Source organism: Barbus barbus (genome assembly GCF_936440315.1).
Source record: "Barbus barbus genome assembly, chromosome: 21".
Classification (NCBI taxonomy): domain Eukaryota; kingdom Metazoa; phylum Chordata; class Actinopteri; order Cypriniformes; family Cyprinidae; genus Barbus; species Barbus barbus.
The window spans coordinates 22,062,877-22,079,782 of NC_136749.1; the positions used below are offsets into that span (position 1 = coordinate 22,062,877).

At 37.1% G+C, this 16,906-nt stretch overlaps 1 protein-coding gene across 1 annotated transcript in view; it reads left to right on the top strand.

The window, feature by feature from the left end:
- Nucleotides 1-16,906, top strand: part of LOC306887497 (collagen alpha-6(VI) chain-like) — a 62,799-nt gene that overhangs the window by 31,034 nt on the left and 14,859 nt on the right. The window contains exons 4-20 of the mRNA XM_079445257.1: nucleotides 852-1,406; nucleotides 1,967-2,584; nucleotides 2,986-3,543; nucleotides 4,175-4,726; nucleotides 5,537-6,109; nucleotides 6,213-6,785; nucleotides 7,338-7,687; nucleotides 7,913-7,991; nucleotides 8,134-8,279; nucleotides 8,630-8,722; nucleotides 8,813-8,866; nucleotides 9,906-9,977; nucleotides 10,081-10,107; nucleotides 10,451-10,495; nucleotides 10,776-10,829; nucleotides 10,925-10,987; nucleotides 11,351-11,416. Coding sequence (XP_079301383.1) covers nucleotides 852-1,406; nucleotides 1,967-2,584; nucleotides 2,986-3,543; nucleotides 4,175-4,726; nucleotides 5,537-6,109; nucleotides 6,213-6,785; nucleotides 7,338-7,687; nucleotides 7,913-7,991; nucleotides 8,134-8,279; nucleotides 8,630-8,722; nucleotides 8,813-8,866; nucleotides 9,906-9,977; nucleotides 10,081-10,107; nucleotides 10,451-10,495; nucleotides 10,776-10,829; nucleotides 10,925-10,987; nucleotides 11,351-11,416 — 4,478 coding nt within the window. The remainder of the gene's footprint in view (nucleotides 1-851; nucleotides 1,407-1,966; nucleotides 2,585-2,985; nucleotides 3,544-4,174; nucleotides 4,727-5,536; nucleotides 6,110-6,212; nucleotides 6,786-7,337; nucleotides 7,688-7,912; nucleotides 7,992-8,133; nucleotides 8,280-8,629; nucleotides 8,723-8,812; nucleotides 8,867-9,905; nucleotides 9,978-10,080; nucleotides 10,108-10,450; nucleotides 10,496-10,775; nucleotides 10,830-10,924; nucleotides 10,988-11,350; nucleotides 11,417-16,906) is intronic.

A 16,906-nucleotide genomic window follows, 5' to 3' on the forward strand; every position in this document is an offset into this window, starting at 1 on the left:
TAATTTTATTTTTAGTTCAAATTTTAATATTTTTATGTGCTGTTTATGGTTATGTACTGTACATCACTGATGTTACTAACTAACTGTTATTGTTATTGTATATTGACAATACAAACACCCACAAGGGGAAGGGAAGGGAAAAAACTCATTTATATCAAGCATGTTGAAGAATCTTGATGAATATTTACTTTTTTAGTCCAAGCTGAGCTATGCTCATGCTGAGTACATATAAAATGCAAAAAAACAAACTTACATTTGACTGCTGCTCTCATGCCTCATGTCTTTTGCAGCTTTTTCTTGCTGAAGTTGAAAGGAGTTCTGCCCATCTTGTATTTTTAAAATCATTATTTGTGAAGGCATGGCAAGTTTAATTATGTATAGCACATTTCATACACAGTGGTAATTCAAAGTGCTTTACATAAAAGGAAGTAAAATAGTCATTAAAAAATAATAATCACAACAATATAAACAAGGAATTAAAAAAATAATAATAAAAATAAGGAATTTAAAAACAAATATTCTCACGCTTTGTTCAAACTCTTCAGCACTAAGTGAAAAAAACCTTCCAAAACACCAAACTATTCCACTACTTCATACCCTACTTACTTTGACCATCATACCTGACCTATTCGCTAAAACTCAGGGCGCGCCCCTGTCTGTAATTCTAGGAATTTAGAGTTGGTAGAGTGATTTATGACTAGTGAATGGCTTGAGTAAATGACTTGAGTAAATGACCATCACTGCTGGTTAAGTTATAAGCAGATACTATGCAATATGTTGTATATTCATATATCTATATTTGCATAAATGTATAAAATAGGTGTCAATTATTCATTTTGTGTCTGTTTCAGCCATTGCTCCAATGTTTGCTGATGTATTTGTCCTGGTGGATAGTTTGGCCCAGAAAGAAACACAGCAGATAAGGGAACTTCTCAACCAACTGGCTTTGAATCTCAGTGTGGGCGATGGATCTCATAAGATTGCACTGGCTCAATTTGGAGAGAATGTCGTCAAGGAGTTCCTGTTTAATGACTACAAAGTAACGGAAAAAACCAAAGGGTACATAAATCGGTTTGAGCCCAGACCCAATGGAAAGCGAAAATTAGGACAAGCCATAGATTATGTTCGTACTCAGTTTCTTAACATGGCGTCTGGCAGCAGAATTGCTAAAGGCTACAAGCAGTATCTACTGGTGCTGAGAACAGGGAACTCTTCCGACTCCACTCTGAGGGCCATACGAACAATGAAGGATGAGGATGTGACCGTTATTGATATCAGATTGGAAGTAGATTTAGGCTACCTGTCACCTACGCTACCCACTTTCCAGGTTGATCAGAATATCATTGCTGTTGCAGCAGATATCATAAAACTGATTCAGGAAACAGAAGTTTTCAATGTTACAGGAGGTTAGTTTGCCTTTATTTTAACTGTGAACAATACAGACATAACAGCACATTACAAATTATATGTTCTTTAAGGCATTAAGTAAGTTTGACACACAAGATATGAATAATGTTTTTGATTAAAATGAGATGATGACTGCAGTCATATGCGTTACATATATAGATTCAGTTTTATTCTATATTAGGTGGGTCACCACCCCCGTGGTAGCTGCTATGTCGAGATTATGAAAAGCCAATTTTGCAATTCAACCAAACAGTAACCATAATTTACCTCAAATGCTGATTTTTTTTTCCCACAAAAGCATTAGCATATGTTGCATGTCAGTCAATCTGTTGTAATTTCTCATAAACACCATATGTACTTAAGGGGGCAGCAGAGAGCTTAATATTGTTGTCTTGTTTAGCAAAATGAAGAGCAAGTAAAACAAACTGAAAACCATGCAGCGTAAACTGTAATATGCAACTGTAATGTGTATTTTTGTGATAATCGTTACTGTTAAATTTTACCACAGTATTTTTCACTTGTTAACCTATATTAATGTATTTTTATTGTCTTTGAACAGATTGCAGATCAGCCCAAGTGGCGGATATTGTGTTTATTGTGGATGAATCGACTAGTATCACCAGTAGCGACTTTCAACAAGTGAAACGTTTCATCCACCGCACAATTAGTGGCCTTGACGTGAAGTCTGAAAATGTGAGGGTGGGAATGATTAGTTACAATGAAACCCCCAGTGCTGAATTCTACTTGGACAGTTTCATTAATAAAAATGAAATTCTGGACTATATTAAAATCATACCATACAGAGGTGGACGAACCGCAACTGGTGCGGCCTTGAAGTTTGCCAAGAGCAATCTCTTTACTAAGAGTAGGGGCAGCAGGAAAGCTCTTGGTGTTGAGCAGATTGCAGTCATCATCACTGATGGCAAGTCACATGATGATGTCACCGTCCCAGCTGCTGAGTTGAGGCGTTCAGGAGTCACTGTATATGCCCTCGGGGTGAAGGATGCTAGTGTGGATGAGCTCAAAAAAATAGGATCTTACCCTGAATGGCAGTTTGTGTTCAATGTGGATAGTTTTCAGATGCTTACTTCGCTGGAGAAAAGCCTCAGAAAGAGCCTTTGTAAGGTTGTGGTCAATAGAGATTTTGACAAGAACAATAGATTCATCCTAAAACAAGGTAAAAGCAACAAACAATGAAGGCATTGAGTTAAAAAGTAAAAAAAAAAAAAATCATTAACTTCCAACATTGTCGAGGGATTACATGCTATTTCAAGCAATTGATTGATAGATTTGTTAAATTAGTTATGAGTAATTAGATTCAGCATGATTTTTTTTGCCTCATAGCTTTTGATGAAATTCTCAGCCATTTTATGTAATGGTTAAGGAGAAATTATTACATAATGAGAATATTATTCATAAAAATTTTATTTGTATTTTAATTTTTTTTTATACTTTATTTACCATCATTATGCACTTAATATAAAGAGCTTGTGCTAAATATCTTATGCTTTAATTTAGTATGTTACTTTTGGTTTCTGCTTATAGTTTCTTTACTTGTAATTCAATCCTCACTTTTAGGATGTGTGAACACAGAGGAAGCCGATATTTATTTCCTGTTGGACCACTCCGGCATCACTCGTGCCGACTTCGAAGACGTGAAGAAATTTATCCTAGGCGTCCTGCAACTATTCAACATTGGACCCAATCAAGTTCGTGTGGGAGTTGTGAAAGTCGATTGTGAGCCGACTCTACAGTTCAGCCTCATGGAGCACAAAAACAGAATCTCCTTAGAAGCGGCTGTGAAGAATATCATTCAGCCCTATGGAGGCACAGAGACTGGCAAAGCACTGACTTATGTGGCCGAACTCTTTAGTCAGGCGAAAGCATCCCGTCCGGCTATGGTGCAGGAGATTCTCATTGTCATTACTGATAAGGAATCCCAAGATGAGGTGAGTGAACCAGCGGCAGAGCTGAGGATTCAAGGTGTTTCAGTCTATGCCATTGGATTAAGGGATGCCAACCAGGATGAGCTCTTGAGAATGACAGCTGATGCAACTAAGCGGTTCTATGTGCGCAACTATGATGCTCTGAATGCCCTCAAGAATGTAATTATCACAGATATTTGTTCACAAGGGGGTAAGACTATTACATATAATGAAAAAAATCCACGTTTTTGTCTGGTTTAAAACAACATACATTTAAACAAACTTGAAACACTAAAATGCTTATTAAAGATACACCACCATTCAAAAGTTTGAGGAAAGTAATTTTTTTTCTTTTATTCAACATGGACACTGTAAACTAATGTGACAGTAACATTTATAATATTACAAAAGATATTTCATATTCAAATACAAACTGTTCTACTAACTATACATCAACGAATCTGGGAAAAAGCTACTATATTTTACACTAAACTGTTATGCAACACAGTTTTCCCCAAGATTAATAATGATAAACTTTTTTGAGCACCAAATCAGCATATAAGAGTTATTTCTGAAGTAACTTGTGAAACTGAAGATTCAAGTAATGGCTTCTGAAAATTCAGCTTTGCCATTTGAATCCATTTCTGAAATCCATTAAAACAGTTATTTAAAACTGTAATAATATTTTACAAGATTACTGTTTTTACTTGGTAAGCATTCAAAAACATAAAAAAATTCTTGAAATTCCACAAACTTTTGGATGGTAGTGTCGCGAAAAGATTTTAATTCTAATTTTAAATTTGTTATATATTTACTGGATTTTTTTCTTCTACTTTCTTTAGCCTGCAAGAACAAAGTGGCAGATATCATGTTTTTGATTGACGGCTCTTCTAGCATTTATGGCCCAGACTTTACATCAATGAAGACGTTTATTATCAAAGTCGTAAATGGTACCAGCATTGGAGAAGATAATGTTCATATTGGGGTGGTCCAGTTCAGCGATAATCCACAGGAGCACTTTCCACTGAATAAGTTCTACAACCAAGATGAAGTAGAGAAAGTGATCAACAGCATTAAACAGCTAACGGGAAACACATACACAGGAAACGCGCTCTCATTTATTTCAAAGTATTTTGACAAATCTAACGGCGGTCGGCCGGATGTTCCACAGTTCCTTGTAGTTATCACAGATGGGGACGCTCATGATGCTGTCGCTTTACCCGCAAAGGCCATCAGAGACAAGGGTGTGACCATCTTCTCAATAGGTGTGGGCCTTGTAAACGCCACCCAGCTCTTGGAGATCAGTGAAACTCAAGATAAAGTGTACGTGGAGAGGGATTTCGGTGCACTTCAGTCCATTGACAAAAACCTCCAATTCAAGCTCTGCAGCTCAGGTGAATCATAAACATTCCTAAAATGTTCATTTATGCCATGTTTACAGCACATCCCTCTTGAAAAGATAAACTTTGTATATTGGATGTTGTTTATTTATTTAGGGTTTGGAAAAATTTGATTGACAGAAAGTTCATTGTACTCATTTATAGTACCAAAATGTTCAACAGGCAATGGCATTCTGCAAAATGCCACCCTTGGTAAATTTTAATTTAAATTTTTCAAAAGTAAAGACGTTATATTAAGAGTAAATTTCTATAGGTAATTTTTGCACACAATTTTACTTGAAGAGTTAATAAAGCGGTTAATAAAGGCCTCTTGAAGCAAAGCGATATGCTTGTGTTCGAAAAATATGCATATTTAAAACGTTATAAATCGTTATCTATAGCGTCTGCTAGCTGTCGTATGCACATACAAGAGAGAGTGGCATTTACAGCAAAGGAAAACCAGTCTCCTCTTGGATTATACCGAAATCCTCTGACATTTTCCTCTACTCATTTTGTACCTCTCACGTACACGTGTAACACACTTAGCGGTTAGGGTGAATAAATCATGGGGCCATTTTAATTTTTAACTTATTTGAATTGCAGTTCTGCTTCCTGTTAGTCACCCGGTTAAAATTATTCAAATGCAAATATGTTGGTTGACTACTAAATTTTGCTGTGAACAACATAGTTATGACCAATATCAAGCAAGCACTAGAATAAACCATCTTAGACCAGTCTTGCAATTTATGCTTGTTTAAGCTAGTCTTGGAGTACATGATTTTTTTAATGGAATATTAATAAACGTTTTTCTCATATTATTTGTAGATTGTTCGAGCAAGCACTTGGCTGATGTGATCTTCCTGGTGCAGTGCACCAGACGGATTCGTAGTCAAGAATTTGAAAACATTAGAAACTTTTTAATCTCCGTGGTGAACAGCACACAGATTGGGGACAATCTGACTCGCATTGGCGTTATTGTTTACTCAGGCACTCCAAATCAATTCTCTTTAAACCAGTACAACAATAAACGTCAGGTAGTTGAGGCCATAGAAACCTTGAAGACCCCAACTGGAAACAACAACACAGCTAAGGCTCTCAAATACTCGCTCAATTACTTCAAAGAAGAGAATGGTGGGCGCCAGAAATGGCGCATCCCTCAAATGCTGTTCGTAATTACGGATGGTGATGCTAGAGACCGAGAAAATTTACGTGCATCGGCTGATGAGTTTGCAGCCAAAGGTATAAATGTGTATGGAATTGGAGTGGCTAGAGCTCAAGAGAGCGAGCTGGAGATCATTACCAAGAACAAAAGCAAAATCTTCCACGTTGATAATTATGAGGGCCTTAAAGGACTGCAGAGGAATGTCTCCAGTGTGCTTTGCAATGAAACCAAACCAGGTAAAAGCTTTAGCTTCAGACTTTAAGAATTCAAAGTCAAATTAGATGTCAGATTTATCAGCATGACCAGAACTGGATTGTCTCTGATTATTCTGTCTTGCAGAATGCCAGATAGAGGTAGCCGACGTGGTGTTTCTGATTGATGGATCTGAAAGCATCAAGGAGGAGCCATGGAAAACTATGATTGCTTTCTTGCTAAATGTTATGGACCAGCTGCGTATTTCTCAAGAACTTTTCAGAATTGGTATAGCCCAGTTCAGCAGCTCATATCAGAAGGAGTTCTACTTAAATGAGCATAAAGATGTGGAGGGGGTGAAATCAGCAATTCGACAAATCAAGCAAATAAAAGACGGGACATATATTGGAAATGCTCTGGATAAAGTTGTGGAATTCTTCGAGGAGAGCAAAGGGAGTCGCCGAGAGAGCAGCATACCGCAAAATCTTGTACTTATTACTGACGGCATTTCATCAGATAGTGTGGACAATAAAATCGAATATCTCCGACGCCATCAAATTAACATCTTTGCTATTGGAATTGGGGATGATGTCTCAGTGTCGCAGCTCAGTTATATTGCCGGGTCACAAGAGAGGATATTCAGAGTGGAGAACTTCAGCTACCTTAATCTGAAAACGGCAACATTGGTTGATGCCCTTTGTAGTCCTAAAATACCTTCAAGTGAGTAGAAATACCATCTATGTGTGATATTAAATTGTAGAATTGAAAATAAATTAGAATATACCTTTAAGACTAACACCAAATTAGGAATCCACAGTTTTTTTGTACTCTATTTGTACTGTTATTGGCCGATATTAGAGTGTTTTTTTGCTTATCATTTTTGTTTGATATTGGATATTAATTTTTCATAATTAATTGTTAATTTCCCATATTTTTTTCATTTAAATTACCTTTCAGATTACTCATCATCTAACTCTCACTTAAAATGAATCTTTATTAACACTAATGGTTTAACTATTAATTTACTGTTAAATGAAATCTTTAGCAAATGTCTAAATGCAGATTTTTTCATATTGCACATTATAATGTGTTTTGCAGCATTTAAAATCATTTTACTTTTAATTAGGCAAAATAGGATAGAATTTGAATATCAGCTATTAATACCTTTAGCGTGGCAATAATTATTAATATATGCATATAATTATATTGTTGTGATTAGAACATTTACAGCATTCAATTGATCACATAAAAATTCTGTCTCTCTTTATTTAGGTTGTACTATTGACATTGGCATCGGATTTGATAACTCGCGCACCAGTTTAAGTTCTCGGTCAATATTTAGAGACCAGAAAAAGCTGCAGTCCTACCTGCCCGAGATCATCCAGTACATTTCAGTTGTGCACAACCTGTGCTGTATCCCAAGCCCAACCCTCAATACCAATGTAGGTTTCCGATTGGTCGATGCTAATGGAAAGATGGTGGATGATGTTTCCTTCGAAGAGTACGATGAAGGTGTGGTAAAAAAAGTGATGGCATTTCAGACTTCACAATCTCTGAAATTCAACACCCAGCTTCTACGCTCGTTTGAGGAGAGGTTCAGAGCTTCAAATTCTGGTGTAAAGGTGAGAACAGCAATTACCAAACCAGCTCATCTGAAAAATACATCAGAGACAGACAGACAGACAGACAGACAGACAGGTTGGTTCGTTGGTTGGTTGATTGATGGAACGAACGAACGAATGAGCACTGACCACCATAAACCAGCATGAACCAATAAGGATATTGATGTTGTTTTAAGCTGGTCTTTTCATCAAGGAAGAAAGTTTTTCTTTGATTTCTCTTTCTAGATGCTTATCATCTTTACAGACGGGTTGGATGAGCCTGTTGAGGACCTTCTGCTTGCTGTCAACAGCCTCAAGACCAGTGGTACAGCAATTAAACAGCAATGAGTTTCTTTAAAACACTGCACTTCATGCTACAATTACAGTTACAGATGTGCCTGCTTCAAAACAATGGAGGTTGTATATGCTCATTATGTTTACTAAGACTCCCTTTGTGACATTCACAGGCGTAAAAGCATTGATGACTGTGGCGCTAGAAGAATTTAAAAACCCTGCTGACCTGCAGTGGCTGGAGTTCGGGCGAGGAATGCACTACAAGCAGCTTCTCTCTATCGGCATGCAGAATGTGGCCAGCGTCATGCAGAAGCAGATTGTAAGTCAATTTAAATATCCAAATCCTAGATCAAAGGATGAGACGTTGAGAGAATCGGATCATGGCCATGAGGAATGGCTCTGTATTTCACAATCTTAGTGCTATGAGAAATTTTTGGCCTTATTTGTCACATTGTTATTTAAAGTACATTAGCTGCCTTAGTAATCACAACAGTGTTTTGACTGCTGTGTAAACAAATGGCTTCCTGTGGGTGGGAGTGTGAAGCTCTCTAAGAGATGTGAGTTTTTAAAGAGTGCTGAAGAAAGATGTCAAGTGCTTGGTATCAACAGTCACTTTATAACGCCTACCTCCAAGTGTTTGTCACTCTCACACTTTCTTCCAATCCGCAGGATACAGTTGCCGCAAGGGAGTGCTGTAATGTGATGTGTAAATGCACCGGTCACGAGGGAGCAGGTGGAAATTATGGTCTTCCAGGGATGAAGGTGATTAGATTTAGGACTGAGGATTTACTGAAAAATATTTGAGTCCTGTGGAGATAAGTGTTTATAATTTGTCACTGTTCTGCTGATCAGGGGTCACCTGGACTGAGGGGACTTCCTGGTTTCCATGGACAAGAAGGATTACCTGTAAGTTCTCCAATTTACATTAATTTTTATTTGTTTACATATATTTTTGTTTTTTAAAATCACCTGTGATAAGCAAGTTACTTTACAATGCCCTTGACCTCATTGTGCTTGTGCTATTTGTATCCTTAATATTTTTTAATTGCTAACACAGTTTGTCATAATAATGTTACAACAACTGTTACCCTGGCCCGACATGATAATAGTCTTGGACTGGACGGCAAAAGTTTTTGGTTGCTGATTGAGTTCCTCATTGTAAAAAAAAAAAAAAAAATTTTAAGTATTTTTGCAGTTTATTTGTGCTTTTAGAATTCATATTACAATTCACATCGTTTAGCTTTACAGTAGAAAATAATGTTAAAAAATGAAGAAAATAAAATTAAAAATAGAAAATACATTACAACTTGCTATAGTGATTAAATCTAGAATTAAAAAACTTTTTCTTGGTCAATGATATGACTGTAGTCATCATCTCATGTGGAGTTACTATTTTAACACACTACCATTAAAAGTTTGGAGGTCAGTAAGATTTTTTTTTTTTTTTAAAGAAATTAATATTCATCAAGGATCATCAAGGAAGTATTAAATTGATCAATAGTGACAGCAGAGATTGGACATAAAATATCATATATAGTTAAAAAATATCTATAAAATACACAAAATATTAAGCAGCACAGTATTTTGAGTGATAGTAATTCGAGTGATTTCTGAAAGATCATGTGACACTGACGACTGGAATAATTGATGTGATTGATTAAATTGGCCTCACAGGAATAAATTATGTTTTAAAATATATTAAAATAGAAACGGCCATTTAAACTGTAACAATATGTCACAATATTTGTTTTTACTATATTTTTTATCAAATAAATGTAGCCTTGGCGGGCATAAAACATAAAAATCATTAAAGAACTTACAACCTCTAACTTTTGAATTGCACTGCATTTGTGAGAAGTACTATTAATTTTTGTGTAAACTTCAGTAACTGAATATAGTATATACTGAACATATGACTTTAATGTACAATACATTTGTGTTTCAGGGTGATAGGGGGCTTCCTGGGTTGAATGGAACTCGAGGACATCAGGGATGCATTGGAAGAAGAGGCATACAGGTAACATGCAGTGCTATGTGTTTTCTTACTTAATTTTAAATGTGACTTTTAGCACTGAAACACTGCAACATTTAGTTTTTGCTGTTTGTTTATTTTTCTTCAGGGAGGCAGAGGCTACAGAGGCGACATTGTGAGTACAACCATAAGAATATGGACACTGACATCTGAAGTCACATGAACATTTAAGCTCTGTAGAGAGAGGCAAATAACTTTAAGATACAAGTCATACAAGTTTCTACCTATTTATTGCCAGACAGCAGTTACTAGTCAGCACCTGTGTTTGGATTACTGTCTTTGATTGCCATCGGGAAAGGTTTGTTTTAGCCTGTGGTTTTTGTTGTTTTTATGAGGTTGCATATAAATTGTGTTCGTCTCCTTTCTTATTCACTTTCATTTGGCTTGTTAATGAAAGTAACGTAACCGCTGATTGCTTATTAATGTCATGAGTCTCTTTTAATCTTCTTTTTGACTAGGGAGAGGATGGAGAAGATGGTTTAGATGGGGTAAATGGTGAACAGGTAAGAAAATGATGTTGTTCTTCTGACATCCAGTGACTAATCCAGGGCTGATACATAGATATGAAGCAAACTAAAATAAACAAAGGTTATCTTTAATATATAATATCTATATAACATCTTAAATGCTTGCTATGGTAGTCTCACTATTATATTAACTTTATTTACACGAGATGTATTATATATTAACCACTAAGCAAACAATCAAAATATTTAGTTTCCCCTGAATTTTTACAACATGAAAGTCATGCATTTCTGTTCCACATCTGTTTGTTCCTCTCAGGGTATAACAGGAGCAGCAGGAAGCCCGGGAGAGCGAGGAGATCCAGGCAGCCCAGTAAAATCCATCACATATATTCTTCTTTGTACTTCTCAACAATGACAGTCTTTCTTTAGTGCATATGTATGATCTTCATTGTACTCAAAACGCAGGGTCCAAGAGGTATCAGAGGAAACCCCGGAAACCCAGGACAGCGAGGCCTAAGAGGAGATCCGGTTAGTAGATTTCAGCTGCACATAATTATCCTTTAATGTAACAAAGCACAGATCAATAATTGGAATATTATTTTTAATTTCCATTGATTTCAAAAGATTGTTCAAATCATATTTAAGTAGTTTGCATACAGTACTTCTGTTCATTTGTCAAGATCTCTCTGTTCCAAAGGAATGGTTTGTGGTTAACATTGTTTCTTGTTGCCAAATTTGGCAAAGAATGTCTCTAGCGTCTTGAAGCAAAATAGTGAATTGTGGGGAATAATAGCAGGTGCAAGGACAGCGACTGATAAACGTCATGCAGCAGATGTTCCAGTAGTGTTTGGCTGAATTTTGACCCCTGTTAATACATTTAATAATACTCAGGGAAATCCAGGACTAGACAACAACTCCCGCGGTCGCAAAGGTGACATCGGGGGCCCAGGCATTCAGGTATGGGGAGATTATTTAATTTCACTAACAACTGACACTTAACAGTGCCTTTTTACATTATGCAAATAAAAAGTATAAACTAATCTGTTGTTTGTAATAATTTTGATTGACATTTAAATAAAATGTCATTTTATTTTCTGTATTTCTGTATTCTGTTTTTTGTAAAACATGTTATTCTGCATACTGGCCGATGTTCTATTCCAAAAAAAAATTTCACATTTACATTTAATTCTATAAAAACATAAAAACAGATATAAAAGCTGTAAGCCATGAAACAGATGGCAGTGACAAAAGACCAGACGATAATGATCGATAATGAAATTTGTTGTCGACTATATATTTATTATACATTTTATTATTAGTATTTATTTATATTGTTGCTCAGTCCTTGTGTGTGTGTGTATATGTGTGTGTGTGTGTGTGTGTGTATATATATATATGTGTATATATATATATATATATATATATATATATATATATATATATATATATATATATACACATATACATACAGTGCCCTCCAAAAAGTATTGGAACAGTAAAGACAAAATTGCTCTGTTGGCTGTGGAGCCAAGACATTTCAAAATATGATTAAAAGATGAATATGAGACAAAACTACAGAATGTCACATTTTATTATTGGGTGATTCAACACATAGATGTTTTACCAGTTTTACCAGTTTTACCAGTTACCAGTTTCATCCCTCTATCTGATGTGAGCATAATTTAATTTTGTGAAGTGACATACAGCCAAGTATAGTGACCCATACTCGGAATTCGTGCTCTGCATTTATCCGATCCAAAGTGCACACACACAGCAGTGAACACACACCCGGAGCAGTGGGTAGCCATTTTTATGCTGCAGCGCCCGGGGAGCAGTTGGGGGTTTGGTGCCTTGCTCAAGGGCACCTCAGTCGTGGTATTGAGGGTGGAGAGAGCGCTGTACATTCACTTCCCCCACCTACAATCCCTGCCGGCCAGAGACTCAAACCCGCAACCTTTGGATTATGAGTCCAAATCTCTAACCATTAGGCCACTACTTCCCACCGGGGAAAGTATTGGAACAGTTGCCTCACAGGTCTTTCTAAGTGATCAGCTGTGTCCTGTCGCATTAATTCTTCAGATATTAAAAGCTGGGAATGTGTCGTATCAGTTATATCCATTACTTCTGTATTCTGAATCTTGCATTCGATGATGACACACACAAACCAGGATGAAGATGAGGAAGCTGGCTTTGAGAGAAAAGCAAGCAATTTGGATGCTAAAAGAAAAGAGGAAGTCAATTAGAGCTCTAGAAAAAACAAAGGGCATAGAGAAATCAAGAGTTTGGAAACCACCAGCAACCAACAACGACCTGATCGGATGAGAAAACAACAGTAGTGGATGACAGACAAATCATAAAAGCTGTGAAAATGAACCCTAAAAGACGTGTCTGTAAAATCACCAACAACTTCCAGAAAGCTGGGGTGATGCTCTGACATTCTACTGTCCTCAGGAGACTTTGACACAGAATTACAGATGCTACACAGCAAGATGCAAACCTCTGACCAGCAACAAAAATAGAAAGGCAAGATTAGAGTTTGCAAAAAAGCACAAAGGTGAGCCAGAAGAGTTTTGGAACTGTGTTTATGGACCGATGAGACAAAGATGAACCTTTATCTAAGTGATGGGAAAGGAAAATTGTGGAGAAAAAAGGGAACTGCAAATAATCCTAAGCATACAGCCTCATCTGTAAAGCATGGTGGAGGTGTTGTCATGGCATGGGCATGCATGGCTGCCTCTGGAACAGGCCGTCTCAACTTTACTGATGACTTAATGTATGATGACAGTAGCAGAATGACTTTGGAAGGGTACAAAACCATCTTGCCTACCAATATTCAATTAGTGATCAAACTCCATCGCACACCTGCAAGTAATAGGTGCGTAGGACAAAGGACCAACCAGGTGGATCGCCTCAACAGACAAGCAATTCCCGCACACTATCGTAACTTGCAAAAAAGTAATATTTATTAATTGACACAACGTTTCGGTCACACGACCTTCATCAGGAGTATACAAATGTTCAAATTCATCTCTTTTAAGATGAACACATGACCACTTAACAAAGCTCCATCTGTAAACAATTAAGCTCATTAGGAGTATAAATGAACATCACATCATAAACAGTTAAAAATTATGATAGTTACAAAAACCAACAAAGATCCCACTACAAATTCACAAGATCATCTAAAATACATAAACAACACGTTGTCTTCAAAAAGCATCAAATACCAATATTCAAGAAAATACCACCAGATTCATTGGGAAGTGCTTCATATTGCATCAGGACAATGACCCAAAACACCCTGCCAGTTCAGTCAAGGAATTTATAAGGGCAAAGAAATGGAACGTCTTAGATTGCCCAAGTCAATCTCCAGATTTAAATCCGATTGAACATGAATTTCACCAGCTGAAGAGGAGAGTAAAGGCAGAAACTCCCCAAAACAAGCAACAATTGGGATTGGCTGCATTAAAGGCTGGGGAAAGTATTTCAAAGGATGAGACCAAGAGTCTGGGGATGTCTATGGGTCACAGTCTCACTGCTGTGATTGTGCGCAAGCGATCTGCAACGAAATAATAGCTTTTAATCTTTTAAAAGAAGATTAAAAGAAGATTCTGCCTTGTGTTCAACTGTCCCAATACTTATTCTCACATCAATGAGTGGGATGAACTCTAAAATTGCTGTTCTTTTTATTTGGTAAAACATGTATGTGTTGAAACGGCTAATAATAAAATGTGACATTCTGTAGTTTTGTCTCATATTCATCTTTTAATCATATTTTCAGATGTCTTGACTCCACAGCCAACAGAGCAATTTTGTCTTTACTGTTACAATACTTATACATATATATATATATATATATATATATATATATATATATATAGGGTTTGGAATTAACACCCGCCAAATGCGGGTAAAAATCAGCTTTGGCGGGTAACGGTGTCAAATCACTTACGGGTTACTTTTCGTAAGTTGTGTTCACTCATTAATTTCTTGGCGAAGTTCTTGCAAGCCAAATCTGCCAGGTTTATCGCGAATACTGAACTTGTGAGACATCATGACATCATCGAGTATATTGCAAAAACTACAGGGTGCACGCATGCACGACTATGTGATGAAGTCATTCTTTTACTGCATTCAGTCTATTAATATGCATTAGGAATGATCACAATTCAAGATAAGGGGGCAGAAAATTTATATAGTTATAGGTGCATCTCAATAAATTAGAATGTCGTGAAAAAGTTCTTTTTTTCCTTGTAAGTTATTTCAAAAGTGAAACTTTCATATATTTTAGATTCATTGCATGTAAAGTAAAACATTTCAAAAGTTTTTTTGTTTTAATTTGGATGATTAGAGCTTACAGCTCATGAAAGTCAAAAATCAGTATCTCAAAATATTAGAATATTTACATTTGAGTTTCAATTAATAATCATCCCTACAGTATAAATTCCGGGTATCTCTTGTTCTTTGAAACCACAATAATGGAGAAGACTGCTGACTTGGCAATGATCCAGAAGACGAACATTGACACCCTCCACAAAGAGGGTAAGTCACAGAGGGTCATTACTGAAAGGTGTGACTGTTTACAGAGTGCTGTATCAAAGCATATTAAATGCAAAGTTGACTGGAAGAAAGAATTTGGGTAGGAAAAGGTGCACAAGCAACAGGGATGACCGCAAGCTTGAGAATACTGTCAAGCAAAGCTGATTCTTGTGAGAGCTTCACAAGGAGTGGACTGAAGCTGGAGTCAGTGCATCAAGAGTCACCACGCTCAGACGTCTTCAGGAAAAGGGCTACCAAGCCACTTCTGAACCAGAGACAACATCAGAAGCGTCTTACCTGGGCTGTGGAGAAAAGAACTGGACTGTTGCTCAGTGGTCCAAAGTCCTCTTTTCAGATGAAAGTAAATTTTGCATTTCATTTGGAAATCAAGGTCCCAGAGTCTGGAGCAAGAGTGGAGAGGCACAGAATCCATGTTGCTTGAAGTCCAGTGTGAAGTTTCCTCACTCAGTGATGATTTGGGCTGCCATGTCATCTGCTGGTGTTGGTCCACTGTGTTTTCTGAAGTCCACAGTCAACGCATCCATCTACCAGGAAATTTTAGAGCACTTCATGTTTCCTTCTGCTGACAAGCTTTATGGAGATGCTGATTTCATTTTCTGCCCACACTGCCAAAGGTACCAAAAGCTGGTTCAGTGACCATGGTGTAACTGTGCTTGATTGGCCAGCAAACTCACCTGACCTGAACCCCATAGAGAATCTATGGCAGGGGTCTTCAACTAAAATGGCTTGAGGTCCAGTAATGAACCCTCTCCACCAGCCGAGGTCCGGACAATTCTAAAAAACAATTGATGGTTTTTGCCAGGCCAGGGTATATGCAAGATATTTAAGCTTAATTTCAAGACATTTAAAGACCTTTTTTAAGACCTGCACAAAAATAAAATAAATAAATAAAATAAAATGACTGTAAAAAGCATGATTTACAGTTCAGATACAGGTTTTCACAAAAACAATCAAGTATTATATTAATTAAATAACATATATAAATATATTTTACTGCCTTAATTGGTTACATTTTACAACACATTATCTTCTTGTTGATCCACCAGTTCACATTTACAACCCTGCGTGTTTGCTGCTTAAAATCATGGGTTGTTTTCACATTGATCTTAGACAACAGAAGACATAACGTTACAGGCTGACTGGAAATGGAAAATCATCCTCTTCCAGCGGAATGGCAGTACACAAGCCCAAGAGACAGACTCCACAAAGCAGCGCAGCAGCTGAATCTGAAACGTGCAGCGCTCATATTTATTGAATGAATAGCCTTTTTAAGTTTAATCGCAATTCTTGTCTTTCAGTCCCCACATTTAAGACCTCCTGAAATCATAATTAAGACTTTCTTGTACCATTTAAGACGGTTTAAGGACGCGTCAACTTTCCTAATTTTTGAAAATGCCATCGTTTTTCACTCACTGAGAGTTTCATCTCTGCACGCATGCATCTCTCATCACTGCACGCACGACTACACCCAAATGACTCTAGAGCTGACCTTGATGTAACGTTACTTAATATAAATTTGATTTATTAAATTAGCGTTTGGTATTTATTTATTTCATTATGTCAAAAGCCTTCACGAATTCGGACTGGAGTCTGCCAGTTGGCGACCCCACTACCGTAAAGACTTCAAAAGCTGCGCTGGTAGAAATAGAAGCGCCCCGTCAGGTGGTTTAAATCTTAACCTTCTGTTTTGGCTGTAGACGGGTCCGTATGGGACGGCTTTTGGGTCCGCCTGTTAGTGACCTATGCTCTATGGGTATTGTCAAGAGGAAGATGAGAGACACCAGACCCAACAATGCAGATGACCTGAAGGCCGCTATCAAAGCAACCTGGGCTTCCATACCACCTCAGCAGTGCCACAAACTGATCAACTCCATGCCACGCCGAATT